The 21,453-nt window shown below is 39.8% G+C and overlaps 1 protein-coding gene across 2 annotated transcripts in view; it reads left to right on the top strand.

Annotated features, from left to right (window-relative positions):
• Positions 1 to 21,453, top strand: part of PHACTR3 (phosphatase and actin regulator 3) — a 115,189-nt gene that overhangs the window by 41,472 nt on the left and 52,264 nt on the right. For both annotated transcript variants that reach the window (XM_074843226.1, XM_074843227.1), the window contains exons 2-3: positions 20,046 to 20,207; positions 21,107 to 21,184. In XM_074843226.1, coding sequence (XP_074699327.1) covers positions 20,046 to 20,207; positions 21,107 to 21,184 — 240 coding nt within the window. The remainder of the gene's footprint in view (positions 1 to 20,045; positions 20,208 to 21,106; positions 21,185 to 21,453) is intronic.

Genomic DNA, 21,453 nt, shown 5'->3' with positions numbered 1-21,453 from the left:
CCAGTCCTTCTCTGTTCTTTAATTCTTTCTACAGAAAGTTCACCTCTCTCCTCAGAAAATCTGGAGATTTTCTTAGAAGTCATGTAACTTAAATTAAACCATGGATTATTGAGCCTTTATGACTCACTTTACCAAGCTCTTCTGAATAACCATGTGGGCCAGAGAATTAATTACTTTGGAAAATCTATTAATGTTCTTCAAGCTCTGTCACTCACAGAAAACTGAACTATCAGACCCTAATGTTATTTTTTCAGCACTATATTTTTCTCTAAAAGTAGATCTCAGTCTATTGCAAGATTATCCAGGTGTGATCACCAAGCACCATCTGACCTAGGCAGCACTTTGGAAGATTAGAAAATATATTCAAGTATCAGAAACTTTAAGAATACAAATTTCTGATTTTTACTTTTGGAGAATAAGCCTTGAAAATCTGATCCACATGCACCCTAATGGTTCAGAACCCAGACAGCCAAGGAGATCCCAGAATTTTCTCCCTTTCCCTTGCCTCTCTCCCACTGAAAAAAATAAAGGGGAGGGGATGCAATTTTCAAGACAATGTTACAATTCAGACACCTAGCAATAGTAGTACAGGCAAAGGACTCTTTCTGTGTCAGCAAGCCAAAAGTCTTCTCCCTCATTTGTAGTGCCAGGGAAATAGGACTAGGCCTATTTGTGTGGCACAGGCACAGTGCCCTTTGTAGACTATAACTGGTGTGTTACACCTACACTGCCACTTGAAGTCAGCTATAAACAGCTGCACAAAGTAGAGAAAAACAGCAGGATCCTCTCAGCTCTCCCATTACCCCAGATAATGACAACTTTTCCCAGTTTTTCTTATTCCTCTCAGGAAGATGAAAGATACATGGTAATTCCCTTTCAATACAGCATTTAACAATCATCTGAAAGGCGATAAATGCCTATTCCAGAGGGATTAGCACAGTGAAACCCAACTATAATGAATAAAATGAGACAGCAACTGCAACAATCTGCAAATCCAGCGATCCTTGGAGCTGTGGGAATGATATTTTCTATGCTGGCAGTTCTGAAAAAGTGTTCTGTTTGAAGGAAATGTTCAGCATTTCATACTTTGATAAATTGAAGTAAGTTGAAACATAGTTTCATAACAAAAATATTAATCAGAGTTTTTTGGTGGTGGAGGGTCAGGATACTCTTCAACTAAAAGTTGCCACTGAAAAATTTTATCCAGAATATTTTCTCCAGCTCTAGCTTTTGCTATCTCCAGCAAACTGATTGTATAGGTTAAAAGGCTTTGGATCTGCAGAGCTGTCAACCTGTGAAATTTTATAGTGAGCATCACATTTAGAATTCGGAATTCTGGAATCAGGAATTTGCAAAGAATCTGCAGTTTTCATGTAAAAACCTGAACATTTTTTAAATCTTCCTGACTGCAGACAAGAAACGAGAAGGCAACCATTAGGCTAGAGAGTCCTTGAAGGCAAAATAAAATCCAAAGTCAATCCATCAGTCAATCAATCCTGTGATTCTAGATCTCTGACTCCTGTTTTTAAGTAGTTTGAGGCGAAGGAACTGTGTTTGGCCTTCCATAGAACAGATGTTTACTGTGGATATGCACTTCTGTGATTATTCAGAAGGCAATTTATGCCAAAAGACACACCGTATTATTTTATTCCAAGCATACAATAGCGTGGCAATTTAGCAAATGCCTTTGTGAATGCCACAATGTCTTGAACGTGTATCAAGACACAAACACGTATCTGTCATTCCATAACTACTAAAACACAGTTTGATGCTTTTCCCACTGGGCTACTTTTTTTTCATAGTAGTTCATTATTCAGAATTCATAATAGAAGGCAATACATCCCTGAATAACACTGAGATTTTAGGGACCATCTGTAAATGAGGGGCTAATATATAAATTGCCCACAGTGCAACTGTATTCTGGTCTACATAGCTCTCACTTTTCTCTCAGTTGGGAAGGGAGCTGGATTCATAAGCAAACCAAGAAACAACCCTTCCCTCTGCCCTGAAAGGCAGAGCCCTGTTTGAGAGGGGAGAAAATCCCAGGAAATTTGCATTGCTTATCAGTACACAAATGAACGTTGCTGAAGCTTCAAAATAGCGCTTGGAAGATGCTTGTGAAGTTCTTTGAATGAAATACTGAACAGGGGTCTAAAAATGAACTCTGGTTATTCCAAGTAAACAGTGTAGAAAGAAAATTAGTATTATTGTAGAGGAGAAAGGAACTGTTTACTTTTTATGTTTCTGCTCATTAAAAGTGTGATTAAATTGAAGAAGGCGAGATGAGATAGACCATGTGTCATGTATTTCCACTGAAGACAGCCAGGCAGCATCATATCTGACTTCAAAATAAATTCCCCTGTAGCTGTGCATCCTAGCAGGGCTTGATTTTATTAAATGTCATGCTAGAAACTATTACTTTGCTGTGTTTGTATGAAGTAGTTACTGGTGCCATCCCATCTGTGCCTCAACCCTCATTAGCCTCTGCTCTCATTTTCTACAAAGATTAGTCTATTTTGAGAAAAATCATGGCAAGAAATTATGCTTGCATAGCAAGGTCTCATTCTGCAAATTGTGAGAACTGTGAAATTGTCCTTCTGTTTGCACTGAATCTAAGGCCACAATGTCAAAGAGAGATGATTAAATGAGTCTGCAAAAAGGCGTATATTGGCAATCCTTGGTTTTGCTTGTGTAACTGAGTGGTTACATGTACGTAGTCAAAACTGGCCAAGAATACAGCCATTATGTGATTCATACATACAGCTGTGGCAACTGTATATCAAATACTGTCTAAATATGCACATACTTCGTGTACAGCTGCACACTACAATAATTGAAAATATTTTTCTGTGACTGTCAGTGCAGTCATTCTACACACCATTCAGGTCTGTTTAAAAAAACGGGTACATTATCCATTTGTGCACCTTCGGCTTGCACTCACTCCAGTGACCTCACAGCTTCGGAATTCTTTCATGTTCATAGCAAGACAAGATATATCATGGACACTGGGCAACGCTATGAAACTTCCTCAGTCTGTGACTGCAGTCAGAATTTGCTGGGCTGCAGGATTTAGCTAAAGAAGCTGAAAGGCAGAGTGCTGGACCATTATTCAGAGGTGAAGGTTCTTTTTACAGCACTGGTTCAATCTGAGACAGGTCACACGACACGTTGTGTTTTAGCTTTCCTCCTTTGTAAAGACTTGGGTGTATACTTACAAAAAGGTATTACGTAAGACTCAGCTGTTATATTAACATAACAATTGGAAAACACGATACTAATACATGATAATAAGCTATTTCATGTGGGTTTTTTATAATTTTTAATGACCATAGAGTATCCAGGTTACTTTGTAGAACAAGATGCCAAGGACCACTTTACTGAAGAGTTTGTATGTCTCAAGTGGCTTTACAGTTGCCATGGTAAAATTTATTTGCTGAGTGCCAAAGTGCATCGTTGGGGAAGAGAGTTGTTTTCCTTCTTAAATGGTCAAAACATAAGTTAAACCTGCCTTTAGGCAGGCTCAGTGTACCCTGCAGCCATCCTGGAACATTTTCAACAAATAAGAAAAGTTTGCAGTTTGAAATAGGAACATTTGGGTTTTTTTTTTTCAGCTGGCTTTGCCAGTTTTGGCTTGGGAGACACTTAACTGTCAAAGCTTTTCACTGTTAATGTTGACTAAATACTAAGTAGCACTGCCCTTCTCCCCTTGCCCTTCTGCCAACTCCAGGGGGGAAAAAAAAAAAGAAAAAGGAAACACAAAAATCAGAGGAAAAAACTGAAGGAAAAAAATACCAGGAGAGGTGAGGAGAGCTAAAGAACCCTTTAATGGCAACTGCAGTTCAACTCTGTTCACAATCCTTTCACTGTTCATTTAGGCATTCAAGTGTTTCTAACATGAACATTCAAGACAGCACTGTAATAGATGCCAAAATTTAACTTCTAACTTGCGCCTTATCTTGTTGTATTTGAAAGTCATCATACATGCTACTAGGATGAATTAGGTGCATTACTGAGAATGGATTAGAAACAGCATGGCTAACCTAGTCAGACTTTGCACTGGGTTCTGCTAGGACACACCTGCTAGTTAACTTGGCTGGATTTACAATATCTCTGATGCTGACTATGCCACCCTAAAATCAAGCTCCCAAACCCTCTCTCCTCTCACTGACCTACATGAGAAGGAGCTATTTTATAATCAAATCCATATTACCAGCAGACTACTTCACTTTTTTTTTAAAGATTTTTTAATATGTAATATAATGTATAATATCACGTGCATACATATATACACATATGTGCATACACTATACACATATAGTGTGTAGATACAGACACACTATAGAATACTTACTGAATTTGGGGAGAGTAGACCATGCGTGCATTTGTAGTAACCAAAAGGCCCAAAGCCAAAACCAAAGAAAAGCAAACATGAGGAAAAGGGTGGTCTATTTTGCTCTGAAAATGGAGCTGTTCTGCATCACCCTGCTGCCTAGCTGGATGCAGCAGCACAGCATAGGCTCATGCCCTGTGAAAATATTCTCTTTGCTGTTTGTGTAGCATGCAGCTGCTGTTGAAAGGTGAGATCACTGAGCAGAAGTGATCTGTACAGAGGCTAGAGCCACCATGTGATGTCTCATTTTGCTTCTTGCCACTGAGACCTCTGTGCCGGGGCAGCAGGCAGAGACGTTCCATTAGTTTCACATCACCTTCTGGCACTGACAGGCTCTGCTGTCGTATGAGCGGCTGATGTTAACACCAGATCTGTGCACGGTTGTTTTTAACAGCAGTACAGGTTGCATCCAGATCAGGCATGGGCAAATGATCATATTTCTGTCAAATCAGCCAGAGCTGTGATACAGAGTTTATGCCAACTCTGTGCTTTTATGCCAGATTGATGCCAACTGTGGGAAGACAGACAATGCTTGATGGCATAAAGTGCAAGTGGCACAGACAAATGATACCTGATCCAGCAAAAAGCTTGCAGGAACAAAATTGACTGATCAACATTTTTTGAACACATTTGAGAGGGCAGAATGAATTTCTACTGGCTCTGCACTTTGCATCACTGGGACCATGATAGTTTTGATCTCATACTAAATGCCCTAAAACTAGATTTATTTGATACCAGCCCAAGAGTTTGTAAATCAAGGCATACTTCTTCATGTCTGTATCTTCTAAGGGTTTATCTACTGTGTGGAAGAGAAGCTGCGTTAGGGAAGCTGAGCTGCTGTATCTAATTCAATGCTATGCATAGATCATGGAAATATATAACTCCTTCCCATCCAGCACCCTGCTAACTGACAGCACTTCCTAGATCTCCGTTTTAGCTATACAAATGCTGCGGTGGTATTTAAGCACCCTGGCTTGTTTTGGTTACTCAGACATCTCTAGCACAATGCCTCACTGTACATTTTACAAGTATCTCATTTCCATTTCCTTATTAAACAAAAGAAAGAACAAAAGCATAAGATGTCTTTTATTTTCAGCTTTAACCATTCTGTTCTGGTTTCGGTGGTTTTATTGTGAATCATGTGTTTTAGGTAACATACCCATGTGTTTTTGCAAATACGATCTCTTGAGTGATCCCACCAGGAATGCCCAAGACACGTAAATCTCATCACCCCAGAGTAAATTGCTAGAATGGCACCTGGGCCGTGTGGTCAGCATGTGATCAAAATCACCGAGCACCAGCACATGTCAAAGAGGTAAAGCCTAATGGATCAGGTGCCTGGAAGCAGGATATGAGCTATTCAGTATAAAATGTCCTCTTTAAACTCCTGGGGAGGTATTCTGTTTGCTGATTTATTGTGACAGGAATTCTTATTCCTGTGCCCACATGAAATGTCATCACAGCTAGTATCAATTTCATACCTCTGCAGGAAGATCATGGGGACAGACTAACACCTGCTCTGCTAATCATGGGCCATTTAGGTCAGGGTCAGGCTTTGCTGATCAGCAGCGTGGGGGAGTTATGCTGCTTCATTAGCTGTGCCTATTTCTGTGCATGAAGAAAAAAATCTGTGGTTTTCAGTGCTGTCAATCCAGTATCCTCAAATTTGCTTTCCTCAGCACTAAGGAACAAGCTGGGTGGGCTTCTAGCAAGTATGCAGCCACTGCATGGAACTGTGTGGAGAAAGGATGTCTTGTCGATCGTTCAGCCTTATTTCCAAATAAACGTATTTATTTTAGAACCACTATCTGAACTCATCATCCAAAGGCTATAACCGATAGCCAGATGTCAGAATCTTAATTTTTTGTTCTTTCAAGCTTTTCCCCAGTAGCTTTAAATAGAAGAATAAATTTTCTGCAGAGAAAGAATCTTCTATTAATAGCATTAGATCATTTCAGCACTTGAAAGGAAGAAATTAGTTGATTTTTTTAATACTCTTTAAAATATTGTAAGTTCTTTTATTGTGCAGGCAAGAGCGTCCGCCTTCAGAGTTTTAATTACTGGAGAAAAAAAAAATTCTCTCTTTCTCTGAGTTCAAAAAACAAAAATAGTGAATGAGACTATGTGAAATGGCTTAAAATAAACATCTTCAAACAATCTGGTCCTATGTGTCAGTTCTTTCTTATGCTTTGATAATCTCATCTCAGTTGTTGAAACAGACTTACACAGATTGCACAGGAGGCTTGAAGATAATTGCATGGACTTCTGCTTATCTGGTGCAGTGAATTGACAATAAGAGGTGTTGTTCTAAAGGGCAGTCTCAACAAATTTCCTCACTATATTTTCTCATAATGGAAAAAAATTGGCCAGTTACACTTCCGTGATCTCACATTCTAAGATCTCTCCTCATTCATTTAAGAAAATGAGAGGAAAACAAGCCGTAGGCTTCTCTGCCTTTTCCAAATAAATTTTGTTATCCTTTTATGTAAAACACTAAGAGAATATTCCAAGTGGCAAAGAGCTTTATACACAGCTTCACTTAAAAGCAAAAACATAAAACATGTTTTGTTCTGCAGTCACAGAAATTTCAGTCATTTATTGTAATGAATGGGCAATGTCAAAGGAACATATGGTATTTTTAGCTCTGCTTCATTACACAATGTGGTAAATGAATCCTGAATACTTGTAACGTCTGAAAGCTTTCTCTGAGAAGAAAGGCTTTTCCTGCATAGTCTTGATTAAAGTCACTCTGTTAATGTCCAGAGGATCAGTAAACTGTACTATGCAGGAAGAGAAGGCTGCCTGCAGGATAAATAGTCAGCTCTGTACAAATGGTGAAATGATAGCAAAAACCAGAATTGGGTGTAAAAGCAGAATGTGTATAGAGAAGAGGAAGGGTAGCCCAGTGAGAAAGGGAGTAGTGTCTGATGGGGAGACGTAATTTCTGTGCGACAAATACCTTGTCTGACCTTATGTTCAGGAATTTAGGACTGGAGGTCTACGTTAGAGGCAGATAAGCTTAAGCTAACATGACTGAAACAGGGCAGTATAAGGCATAATAATACATGCCTGTAAAGGCAGTAGAACTGACAGGCACATTTGATACCAATATCCTCTGTTAATGTGTTTCACAACATTTTTTTACTGTTATCTTTGCTGTGTGAATCCATTTGACCTGCCAATGAGTATGCTTAGGCTTGAGTAAGTTGACCGACCTTTCTTTTTCCTCTCTTACTGCACAAGATCCTTGACCTGGTTTGATATGCTCTGCTCAGTCTAGACATGAGCCAAAGTATGAGGGATCTGGCTTATTCTAAACAAAGTTACGGGATTTCAGGATGAAGAATGGTTTTCTGCCATGAGCTTCCCCCATTGTTTCTAAATCTAATATTATAGGTAGCTTCGAACAGATTTAGTTTAGATATAACTTACACTGTATAGGAAAGAACAGGCAATGATGAATGTTAGCTTGGAATAGAGCGGATCAGCGTGGCAAGCACTGAACACCCTTCCAGTTCTCATAAAAGCCTGTGGATTTCAGAGTTTCTTGGAACATCACAGAATCAAATCCAAGCTATGCCTAGACCAGTGAAATTCAATACCATCATTACACAAAACAATCCACAAAGTCAACAGCAGCCTGAAATCTCTGCAAATGCCGAAGAACAGTAGCATAAATTTCAAGACAGAGTGATATGGAAATCTTTAAATATCTTAGTTTTCATTACACTGATAAGTAATCAGTTTTTGCAGCTAAGATATTGTCACTTCCTCTATTAGTTCCTATGCAGGTTTCTGGCACAAAGAAGCTTTCAGGAGATTTTTGTGGCTTTTTAGTGGTATACCCCAGAACACACATAGGCTTCCTCATGAGGAAGCAGTTATTATATTGTGGGGGGGTCTTCTTTCCAGCTCTCCATGACTCATGCAAGCAGCTGAGAACACAGTTAAAAAATGAAAGCTGAAAAGAAACTGAGAAGAGGGAGTAGTTATTCCACTTCTCTTTCTCTTGGAAGAACTAAAAAATACATAAATTTAGGTCAGACAGGGTAAAAATATTCCACACTGTTTTTCCTTCCATTCTGTTTGGGCTTTGTGAGACTTATAAAAACAGGCCAGGATATGGTTGAAACGAACAAGACTATTATTTACTTGCTTAATAAAAACCTCATGCATTGAAATAGAAATTCAGTTCATATTCTGTGGTAGATTTAAAATGAAAGTTTTGTAACAGATCCGGTTCTCTCTTTTGCATAAAAAAATAATAAAATAAAAATTAAAAGAAAAAAAAAAAGAGAAGGGAAGGGAACCAGAGGAAAAAGTCAAAATATTCTTGCTGATGAAGGGCAATGGTTGGAAAAACATTCATTAGATGATTCCTTCTCAGAAACATGACCCAACTGAAAATCAACAGCTGGAGACCAAAGAACTACCTGGTATTGTTAGTTTTAAAAAGACATGTGAATTTAAAACCTGTTGCCAGGAAAATCAGCAAAACTCATCTGTACAAGACAGAGCCTCCTGACATGCTTTTAATTTTGAAAATGGTAGTTATTTTTTGTTCTTTTGGTTAAGCACTGACCAGCAGAATAGAAGTGTAATCATGTTCTCCTAGACGCTTCTCAATATCATAAATTCTTTTTTACACCATTACATTATAAAGTCTGTAAATGTAGAACCGGGGCAATCTTACCTGTTCAGGCAAAATGTGCAGAATAGGATTTTGATCAGCATTTCTGTAAGTATGTGAAACAAGGTACAGAGGGAGTTTGTAATACCAAGGCAGATTTAAGCTGCTTCACATTCACCTTGCTGGCCCTGACCAGTAAGTTGCCTTGACAAAGCCATGGGAAAATTTATTAGTAGGAAAATAGAATTGCTACAGCCTCTCCTGTTTCATCTACAAGCCGATCTAGGGTGAGCAGGACAATGCCTGACACATTAGCCACATGGTGACACTTATGGAAACCTTCCAGGCACTTAAAGGCAGATGTGGGGAACTTACCAATGCTGCAGTAGAGTTTTAAATGCAAATACTGCTAGTAGACTTTTAACATATCAAAAGAGCCATTTCTCAGCAGTTATCACATTTTAGTTTAGCTCATGGCTTCTTTGTACCTACTTTGAATATGTTTGTATCTGTTTATATCAGTTTAAAGTAGTTCTTTCCAAGATGGTGTAAGTATTGTAGTCATTAAACATCATGCTTGTACATAACCATTGCCTAATATTCCTAAAGATAGTAACCATCTGCAAACATACTGTTGGGGTTTATTATGTGACCTTTGCAGTTGGTGTAAACAGTACAACCTAACTAGCCACAAAGTTTATCCTTGAAAAGAACATGAATATTAAAATGGCATTTAAGGCATTTCTCTCCCCTTCTTTCAAATGTAACCACTTCAAGAAATTATTATGATGCGTTTTCTGACTTGTTTCTAGCAACAATTGTCTAGTTTGTGTGGAAAGAATGTTTTATGAAGTCAAAATTAATACAAAACTCAGTTCTTGCACCTAACTGCATAAAGACTCACTCCAATTAATGAAATTGGTTGAACCTTAGTTAAATGCAAAGCCTTTCTCCACTAAATTCAGTGCACTATAAACCTTAGAAAAGAACAAGCTGAAAGAAACTTGTCCATCTGTGCATTACAGTAAATTTGCTTTTTCTGTCACAACCATAGCATCATTCTAGCAAGTTTGAAATTTTCATTATATTTATTTTGTTAATTTATGCATAGCGATTTCATTGATGCTAAAATGTCCTTCTGAAGGCCTCTAGGAAGAGATATGCCATCCTGGTCATAGGGATATGTAACAGACAAGTGTAGTATATGGATATTTCAGATAAGCTGTAAGATGGGCTAAGACACAATACAAGAGAATTTTTACTTTACCAAAAATTTAAGAAGCAAAGTATTGATGAAAGTTAGTGACTTTCAGTACCAACAACTCATCAGAATTTGCATGTGTGTTTAGGGACTTAGTAAGAGAAATAATGATCTTTATCCTTCCTGTGGAAAGAAAGTACAGGATTTCTTAGTTCATTTTTGGATGGATGGTTGTTTAGTTTGGTTGGCATTTTTGCTTTAAAGAAGAATCTTGTTTCCCTTGCACTTTGTAATGAAAAAGAGCCCCTTCTCTGTCAAGTTAGAGTCACAAGATCACACTACTTAAAATATGCACGCCAGATGATGTTGAGTCCTCAGCACCAGCTGTTCACAGACCCACTTCTAATGGACTGTGTTACTTGCTAAGGTAGACACAGCCAATGTATTACGTTAACAAAAGGAATAGCAGTTACTTTCATAGTTGTTCTCCCTGCTTGGCTTCTGGGTGACATAGAGAGTTAATGGACAGAGATCACTGTTCGCCTGCCAAATTCTCATTTTGTTGTTGCCATTTGGGACATTGTCTCTCTATTCTATTTCTTACAGAGGGCAAAGATTACAACTCAGTAGTTTATTTTCATAGCTCCTATCATACAAGAAGAAAAAAATCTGGAATGAAGGCATTCCAAGAGCTGCAGAAGAGACAGCTTTATATGTTTTGAGTAATTTCCATGTTCATTCCTTGCCCTGAAGATCCTGCCATTCCCATTAGGAATAGATTGTGGTCTTGTTTCAGACAAACAGTGATAATCACTGCAGTAAATCTGATAAGCAATTATTTCTCTTGGCCCTCGACCAGTGGAGAATTTTAGAAGGCATATTGCTCTATTAGTACTTTAAAGATTATTAACCAGAGCCCATCAGTTTGGAAGCAGAATCTCAATTTTTAGAGTATGGACCTCCCAAGAACTCATTAATTTTTAAATATACTCAAACTCTACAGTTAAGCATGTTGTAGTTTTGTTAGATCAGTGCTTTAAAGTCCTTATCTGAACCTTGAGATTGTGCCAGGGTAAGGAGCAGATAATGTTAACTTTAACACAAGATTTAACACGTGAGAAGTGCCATTGCCCATGGGGACTTTGTAGTGTCTGACTCTCTGCTCTGTCTGCATGCACATATATGTGTGTGTCTTTTCAAGGGTGCTGAAGACAACAGAGGGTTTGCAGTACCTTGCCATCTTTTGGAGACTGCTGAGTATTTAGTATAAATTGCCTCTTTGGAAAATACCAGTAGACATTGGAATAAATGGATCTTTAAAAACAATGCTCTGGTCAAAGTATTTCCTACATGTGTCTCATATTTACATAATGTTACGTGCAGCAGACCAAGCCATCTCTAGAAAGCATTTAACCATTCATTCAGGTGATATGACCTCCTAAGAAGGGTTTCATTACAATTTACATACCAACCAAATGTAGAGTCACTGGCAGCTTTATAACAGTTTTACAAGGAGCCGAACTGGATGCATAACCTTTAGACAAAAGTTGAATTCAGTCACTGTGTCTGTTCTCTATCTACCTTTCTCTGTAGCTGTTCTGGTTTATGTCATATTTTTGTTGTCTGAGTATTTCTTCTTCCAAATTTCTGCCGATTCTGTATAGCAGGCCTGGAATATGCACCAGAGACTGTTGACTAATGTGTATTTGTTGCCAATGGCTGTAAGGAAAGTGAAAGTGCGAAGCAGCAGGAGTGATAAAGGGGGAAAAAAAAAAGGTAGATGCTTTTGTGTTTCACAAAGCAGAAAGAATGTTTTCTATCTGCAGTAGTGGCATTGAACAGTGACAGAGCACCAAAAGAGAGATGCGTGTTTGAGGGAAGAAGGAAATTATGCATTAAATTACAAGAGCATAAAAGTGCATAGAACATGAGGATTTGATTATTTCTCTAATATACAAGTTTGGGATGGATGTAAAGTGAGAGATGATTGTATGTCTGACGGACATAGACTCCCATAAACAGAAGAAACTCTAAACAGGTCAATTCTGGGGTATGAATCCCAGAAAAAAGCAATGCATAGTTCCCTGTTAGCAAGCATGGTGCTCTTACACCAATGACTTCCCTGGGTGTTAGACGTCTCTCTAAATGTAACTGCTCTCAGGGATAAGCTGCAGTGAAATGGATTTGAAGGTGCCTCATGGAGACAGCACAGGGCGTGTTTCAGTCTGCAGACTCCCTGAGGAACCTATAAAAAACATCCTTTCAACAGGTTTGCAGCAAGGCTACAGCTAATTAAACAACTGCAGGTGACGAAACACTAGTCCTGCAGTGCAGACAACAGCTCTACTACCAGTGCATGGTAAGCCTAATTCAAGCCATTCCTGCACTTCCTGGGCTTGGCCTCCCTGTGTCCTGCAGAGCAGCATCTCTCCAAGAGGCTTGGGGAAACTGCCCGGACCTGGGAATTTGTAATGTGTGTGGTACAAAACCCTTTGCAGATGCAGGATGGACAGGGCTTGATGCACAGTCTGGCTCTTGGCCCTCTGCAGAGGCAGTGCTCATTTGACTTTATTTGAATGGATTTTTTGTGAATCTCAGAAGATGCTGCTCTGTCTGCTGCCTGAGCAAGCCCTTGCTGGGTGAGAGGCATGCAAATGTCAAATTTCTCCTCTCAAAAGAAGACACTGTACAGGCTTGGGTAACTGAATTAACTGTGATTATACAGCAATCCTTCATTAGCCTAATTTTCTTACTGTTATTTAGTTCTTCCTTATCCAGGTAAAGCATGTTGTGGTTTTCTTTACACAAACACTGAAAAACTTACTCTGTTAATGAATAGCTAATGTCACATTGTGCATTGTAAATCACAGGAAGTGCTATTGGGACTTGACACAATGATCCAAAACCATGAAAGGTTCCTGATTAATTTCTTTGCACCTTGGCTCATATGGTGGTAATGCTGTTAGGTGATATGTCAACTTCCCGAAGGAACATTTTCTGGAAGAAATCACAAATCTCAAGCATATAAAGTGTATTTTTATCTAAGAGATTTAGCTGGAGTTGCCACTTCCCTGCTCTCTTTCCTTTGATAAGTATAATCTGTTTCCCCGTGCATTTCAGCTAAAGCTGGTTTTAAGATCCAAATACTTTGAAGGGAGGCTCAGCATGACAGAATGGAAATAAACTTCCCTGGCAAGCACAGCCCCCTCCTACCACCCACAAATTATGTTTGGGGGTTTTTTTTCCTCCTTCAATTAAAGAAAAATGTTAAATCATAATTTAACATACTAAAGAGCAGTGGAAATTATAGAACAAGGATACATGGCAAACATTTGCATATGAAGTGAAAATGGAAGCTCAGACTCTGGAGACTGCAAGAAAGGTAGAGGAAAGCACAGTAACTTGCATTTTCTTGCAGGGAAGTATAAAAATCAAATCAGGATTCATACCAACCAGCTAAAAGAAAGGTGATACAGCCCAAGAGCAGCCTGTATTCAGTGGAAGCTGAACCTGGAGCTGTTTTGGGTATGGTGCTTATAAAGGACTCTATTCTCCTTTGTCATTCTGCCATTTATCTTAGTATTTTCAACCTGCCTTCATGTATCTCCATGAGTCTGCAGTCTGCACAAATTTGCTGTGCCAGATTTTCCCCCCAAGGTAACTCAATGAATGACGTAGTTATCATGTGGATGAACCTGGCCCACTATCCATCTGTTTTCTTATGAGATTAAACTGTTGGGTGAGATGAAATCTAAGGGGGGAAATCATGAACATATAGGATTACAATTCTGGGAACAGAGAGATAAGAATTCAAGCCATTTTTACCTGCACTATTGACCATACAAAAGCTAAGAATTTGGATAGGTAAACATCTGAATTTGCACCTCAATCCTGTAATTTTCCCTACTTCGTTTCAATGTTTTTTCTAGTGTAACAAATATGATGTGTCAGAGCAACAGTCTATGTCATGTCAGCAGCTGTGCATCCAAAATTAGCTTACAATTACATTCAATAATGTACTACAGGTACCTTGCCTTTTCTAAATAACTAAACTGTACAGAACAAGGTTTTCTGTTTTACAAAGGATTCTGTGTACATCCTTCCATACCAACATTGAAACATCCACAGCTTCAAATACAAGGTGCTTCAAAATTTAAATAAATTTCAGGTTCATCAAAAGCTTTTTTCTCATTTCTAGTTTTAATTTCTAATTTCTAACAGTCATTCAAAATTGAAATACTCTGTGTTCAAAAAGCTGAAATGGAAACTTCAAACTGAGACATTCCACTGCAGTTTTCTTTCAAAGAGTCAAGAAAGAGAGCATGTCTGCAGAAATGCAGGTGACAGAAAACATTTTTAGAACAAGGAAGAGCTCCATCACAGGAAACATCTAACTAGTGCAATAAAAAAGCTCTTCAGTTTGAATTCTGCTTCTCTGGAACATAACAGAAGTGTTCAAAGGCTCCTAGACACAAACAATTTACCCCTATCCTGCAGATTCAATCACTGTGATCAGTTCTTCCTCTTTTAGGATGCTAAACTAAGGAAAAAGGGGTTTGTTCCTGCTGCTAATTCTCTTTCCCAAAGCTTGGGATAGTCCTTACTCTAAACCCAAGACAACCTTTCTGCCTTCTTTCCCCTGCAGGTTTCTCTCAGTAGATAAAAGTACCCTTTGTAGAGAAGTGCTGTTTCTTGGCTAACCTCAAAAATGTCTGGCTTGCATGATTCAGGACTGACCAGTAGTAGACATGTACCCTTTAAAAATTCAGCTCTCCCTGTGACATCTTCCTTAACATCCTTTTCAGAGGTAGACACTAATTCTAGGCAGCACTGAAAGCTAGTAGTGGTAAAGGCACCTGTATCCCAAAAGGTCATTTTGATTCCACTCACTGTCTCTACCTTCTGGAGTGGACCAAAGGGAACCTTTTTTCCTTTTTTAACTGTATCTGAGTTGCAAAGACTGATGCAATGACAACAAAGGGAAAACATGCAGAGCTGCATTACAAACCAGTTCATCAGGAAACAGAGCACGCCTGCCTTACAAATTTGCCTGCAGCTCTTGTCTGCTGTGTTATTTTTAAACTGCCTGCAGGTTGCAGATTTTTCAGTGGTCCTTCTCCTACCAGTGTACACAGAGGATTTAGCAAGACACAACTTCCATTACCATAAATTTAAGTTACCAAAATTCCCAGCACATTAAAATTCAGCATCCTTCATCTTCCCATAAACTTCTTGCTGCAATTTGCGTATTCACAAGAGGGCATCCCACGTCTCTTACAGACTCTCTCCATGGCAAGGTCAGTATAACTTGGCTCTGCATTCCTGATATTCCCAACTGCCTGTGGAAGTACATCAGCCTGTGGAGTGCAGCCTGCAGTGCTATAATCAGCAACCCAAGCATCGAGCTACAGACTCTGGCTCATCATGAAAAACCCAAGAAGATAGACCCAACTGCCTGAACCCAAAGCTCATTTTCACAACACTGTTATCACTCAGACGTGATCGCTTCAGCACCAAAACCATATGCTGTACAAATGAAGGCTATGTGCAGGCATAGGGCACTCATCCATCACACATCCAGGACACAAACTTCACAGTACTCCCAGCAAACCTGCCCCACTTCTGGGGGAGGCTGGAGGGGTTAGACTTGACATATGTAAATGGGAGAGCTCTGTGTGCAGAAAAACTTCACAATCCATGCATAATTCCTATAGAGAAGGGACTAACAGGAAGAGTAGTCTATTTATGTCACCACGATATTTTAAGGAAGAAAGCAGTGGGGCATTTTTCAGAAACACCGATCACCACAACTGCTGCTGATGTAAAGAGACGTCATACCTCATACTATCTGAGGGGTGAGACCCTGCAGCCAAATGTAATGAATATTATGGTTTGTTTCCTTCTTCTTTGTTGACTGGTTTATTCTGCAGCCCAGAGCAGTACTACAGGGTAATACCCATCACATCAGAACCTCTCCCCTCATCTGATTTGGGATGTTTCAGACATCAAACCATTCACACTCTTGACCACTGTTAGGAGCTCTAGAAATGACCCCAGCTAGCACTTGCCCAGCCTCATCAGCAGGGGCACAGCTACATTCATTGCTACCCCTTTGGCACACACAGAGCAGATGATAAATGTGTGATATGTGAGGAGTTTGGTTTGGATCTGGAGCTCCAGCACAGAAGCCTTTGCCCTCAACAGGGTACAGCAGGGACTCGAAAGTAATTTTGATATAAACAGGCTTCAGTCAGAGCAAAATCCTCTGACCCACAGGGCCGGTGATGTCTCCTTGTGGGACAGTGTGGGACCAATTGGTCTGTCTCTGCAGCGATGGCCAAGCAGAGCCTGGCCTCCCTGTGTTGGGTAGGGTTAGGTTGCTGTGCTGTGGGTTAAGCTTCTACTTGCTTGACCCTGTATAACAACCATCCCTCATCTTTCTACATTACACAGCTAGTGAAGCTGTTCCTTATTTCTCCCTGCTGACTTGGAGAGTCTTGATTTGGCTCTTGACTGTTTATATTTTGCAGACATCCTCTATATAATTGCATGGCCTGGCCCCAGGCTATCAGGCTCTGGGAGAAATAACCGCATTATTCCACAGAACAGTTAGCATAATTAAAATATTGATTGCAGATTAAAAAAATGTGCTGAATATTTCACAGAGTGGTTGGAGGGTTGGCAAGTCTTGGCAGCTTGTTGGCTACAGGAACTGGCTGATATTTAGGCATGCCTTCTTCAGTATTCATTGCTGTACGTGGGAACTGCTTTTTGTGCTGTCAACTTCTTATCTTCTAAGCAGCCAACCCACAACCAAGAAAAACTGAACTGACTGGAAACGAGGAGCTCCAAGGGCTTTCTTGTGATTCTTATTGCCAGTGAGACCATTTCCTTGTTATTTATGACTTCAGGACATCTGTCTTACTGTGTCTCTATCTATTTTTATTTGTGTCCATCTCTCCAAATGCACAGTGTAGGAACTGCATATGGTGAGAATGTACCAGGTGATAAAACCATTTGCTTAAGAACTGTCTGTACCATATGAGAAGCATTAATAAAATTTAAAAGCCCACAAAAACCTCCACTGAAACATTTGTTTTAGCTACTATTCCTTCTTTGACATTTGATTTCTATCTGTATTTCATCTGTAACCAAAGTCTAAGGCATAAAATCCTTACATTTCCACAACCAAGAGGGCAGAAGGGGATGGGGGAAACCCAGCTGACAGGGCTGGTAGAAACTACAGAAGCACTATTCACTCCAGGGCTCTTAGGGAATTCTTAGTGCCTTTGCGGTGTCTCCCCATTTTCTTTCTTAGGGGCATATCTGGGAAAATAAAGATTGCTACAAACACACAGGTTTGGGTTTGAATGACTTCCTGGTTCTCTCTACATCCCCTGCTATCTGGCAAAAAAGGTAAAATGATCTCATGCTACCAGTGTTAAACAAAACATGTGGATGATGCCTAAACCACTTTGCAGACACCTACATCCTGAATGAAATGCAGCAAGATCAGTAACTTGCCAAGGTACTGCTTTAAATCAGCTTCTTATTTAATCTTCACTTACATGCTTCAGAAATTCCTAGAATGGTAGGAAGTGTTTGAGCAGCAGTGCAGTCTCACAAGCAGGGCCAGGGATGGTGAGGCTGAGCTGTCCTACTCTACTGTAGCTTCCAGGGACAAGGGTCTGATTTACAGTCTGATCTGCAGCACTTTTGAGATGAGCTAATTTTGTGAACATTTCCATTCCCACTCAAGGGATGTCACAAGAAATGGCCAAATGCTATTTTCTGAGGCTTCTATTACAGCTTTAAAGCAATCATAATAGCAAATTAGCAGACCTACTCTGCCATTTTCCATTCTCATTGCCGTCTCTGTAATCAAGAGTAGCTCTACTTCTTCAAAGCTTATTTCTGCAATACTTCTCATTTTTGAATACGCAATTAGGAAGGGAGTGTGATATCTTGGCACTCCAGCTGTGGTCTGTAGGCTACTGCCCTCCTTCTGTGATAGGCTTATTGCTAGTTTCTGCTCTCAACTTAATACTGACCTCCAAATTGTAAATCATAAGTATCACCTTGGGTAGACACCATTCTTTCAAAGGCAAAAATATATTTTTACGTACATTTAAAATCTCTTCTAGCTTAAACCCCAAGATAAGCTCTGTGGAAGGAGACAAAAGATGCTCTAAATTCAGTACATAGAGAAATTCACTGGGCATGCACAAGGACGGCGGGGCGGGGGGGGGCGGGGATTGTTACAGCCTTTTCTCTGTTCTGATAGTTCACATGGCCAAGTTTTTAGTTTGTCTCCACTGAATGATTCATCTCTATTACCAGTATTTTCAAAATTAAATGGAAGAGGAGGAATGTGTTCATTCCCCTGCTGTGTTTAATAATCTTGCAAAAATTGTTTCCTGTTTACTTGGAAATCCCCACCTTCATGCTGTGATTTAAGCATTTTCACCCGTTAACTTAAAAACAAAGCCTAGAAGATGCTGTATAGTTTTTATCTTGCAGTCACATAAAGCGATTTATGATAAATGTTGTTGTTCCAGGGAGAAATTACTTGCAAACATACATATGTTCATAGCTCCACATTGCTCATTTAAATCATAACTGATTGTTGAAAAAAAATACAAATTGTCATTCAGTTTTTATTCATGTAACGTCTCTGATGACTGATGGCAGCTTCTCTTTTAACAATCACTGTATTGGTGCTCAAATACAAATCTCAGTAAAGACATCAATAACCCCATTTATGGAACTGTGCTACTTTCATGGTACTGGCCAGCACACAACTGTGAATAGTCAGTATGTATTGTTTCATGCAAGACTTGTCTGTAAGCAAAACTTACAGTGTATTTTCAAGACAAAATATTAAAAATACCTAAATTGCTTTTCCAGCTGAAGCATTATCTCTGAATTCCTGTGGCTTGGCTGGACAAAAGGGAAAGAATTTTCCCCTTAGGTTCCTCAAGGAATAAATTTGCACAACAGTTCTAAGATTTTACTTACGTAGCACATATCAAACAAACTATTCTTATATAAAAGGTTTGCATTAGCTCACACAAGCCAGTGTGTTCTGTGTTAGCTTATGTGGAAAGAGTTCATTTAAAAAGGCAGCAATATCCTGTTGCCTGAGAACAGAACTGGAAGCTGGGAATTCAGAAGGGACCTGAGCTTTCTCACACTTCCTCTCAGCTTTTCATAAAGGTCTAAATTCTTCTAAATGAACATTACATTTACGTGATTAACTGGAGGCCGCGTGGGCCTGGTTTACAGATATGTTAAATTTCTACTGCTCCTATTAAAGCTATTGGGAGCTCTCAGCTCTCCGCGTTTCAGAAGGCTGTAATGCAGTTACACGCAGCCCTTGGGAGGGAGAGTAACACCAGTACCTTGGTGAGTACCAGGCTTGGACAAAGGTAGGAAAGAGATGGAATAAAGCAGAGGGTGTACAAATTCAGCACATCCCCCTCTCTATGGGCCTAATAGCCCTGATTAATGCATGAGGGACAGCAACAGTGGAGATACTGAAGTATTTGGCATCCAGACAGGTACTGTGCAAGACCAGAGTCAAGAGAGCAGCTGGTAGGAAGCACCGGGCTGGCACAGTGAGGTTGAACGCCTCTCTGGCTGGTGTCCCTCAGCCTGGCCGCCAGCTCCAGCAATGCAGAGACTTTCTTTCAAAGTCTTGCACTGCTTATCTTGGTGACTAGACTGAACGCTTGTTAGCTGGTGAGCCTCCATTTGTCTCCCCTTTTTAAGTCTATGCTGAAGCTAAATGTCTAACAGCTGGCTTTCCTCTCTTCCCCTATCAGATGAGATGGAGCAGTCCCCTGCAATGCGTTCTGACTACTTGGTCTCAGGGATTCGAACTCCGCCAGTGAGGAGGAACAGCAAACTGGCAACACTGGGCAGGATCTTCAAACCATGGAAGTGGCGGAAAAAGAAAAACGAGAAGCTAAAGCAGACGTCTGCAGGTAGGATGAGAACAAGAGAGTGATGCTGCACAGAGCAAAGCTTAGCTTGGGTGAAATTTGCTTACACAGGAAATGTAAATGGTGACCTGATCTAAACCTAATTCAGAGATTTCAGCACGTTACAGGCTAATAATGTTTAAGGCTAGAAAGGGCCCATATAGGCTGACTTCCTATATAATACAATATAGTACATTTAGAAGGAAAGGTCAAAATACAAGAGTGAAGCACAAGCCTCGACACAGTCTGCTTTTCATGGGCTGTCTCTTCTCCAAAATAGGATACATTTATGGCCCCAAGAATCATCACCCCTTTTATTTGGGATGAAGACTATATAGGTCACAGTAATATTACGAGAAGTGACAGGAGGGAGCTACAGCCTGTAAAATGCCTTCCCTCAAGCACTGGTCTCTGTGGTGAAGGAGCCCAGCACACAGCACTGCATGCTCTCGCTAGTCCCCAGGGATGTCCCAGGAGTTCATTAAGGAGACAAACTCACTTGCCTTAAGATAGGATGGTGCAGTTCCCTCCACTTGCCCCAGTATCTTGTGGAGTGTCAAAGTAAAGGACACCGCTTCCTGAGGCAGCTCCAATGTGCCATATTAAACAGCATGAAGGCTCTAATATCCTCTAATATCCATTACTCTGCACTCAGTGTGATCAGAGTGTAGGTTAGATCATAAATCTCAGCTCTACCTGTGGGTGATTTTACAGCTGTTTTAACAAAGGAAAAGGCACAAACAGGCTGACCAGTCCATGTTCCCCAAAATGAAATCCCTGCAGTTCTTTCCAAGCACAGAGTAGTTGGGACTAGGGGGAATTTCCACACTGCATCTTTCTCACTCCATTATATGAATACTCTGTTGTTAACTGGTGCTGTCTTATGCTACTATTTTATGCAGTGCTGGAGAAGAAGATGACAGCACGACAAGGTCGGGATGAACTCATTAAGAAAGGCCTTCTGGAGATGATAGAACAAGGTAAGTAAAAATTCTTCATCTTTTTTATCAGAGTCTTTTTTAAGACAATAGGAAACACGTAACTTTAAAAGAAGAAACCTAACAATCAAATTAATAAAAAGAAAAACCTTCAATCCAAACAGAGAGGAAAATTCAGTATCTGAATCAAGTATGTCTTTCTTCAAATTCCTCCCTGCTGCAATCAATCCATGCAGTTTAATTTTTGATGTTTTACCATCTTGAATGCAGCTCCATCTTTGCTTGATTTATACATGGTGCAATCTGATCTT

The sequence above is a fragment of the Strix aluco genome, chromosome 17 (genome assembly GCF_031877795.1).
Source record: "Strix aluco isolate bStrAlu1 chromosome 17, bStrAlu1.hap1, whole genome shotgun sequence".
Lineage (NCBI taxonomy): Eukaryota > Metazoa > Chordata > Aves > Strigiformes > Strigidae > Strix > Strix aluco.
Note: the sequence above shows the minus strand (reverse complement) of the source record. Positions and strands in the feature narration are given on the sequence as shown.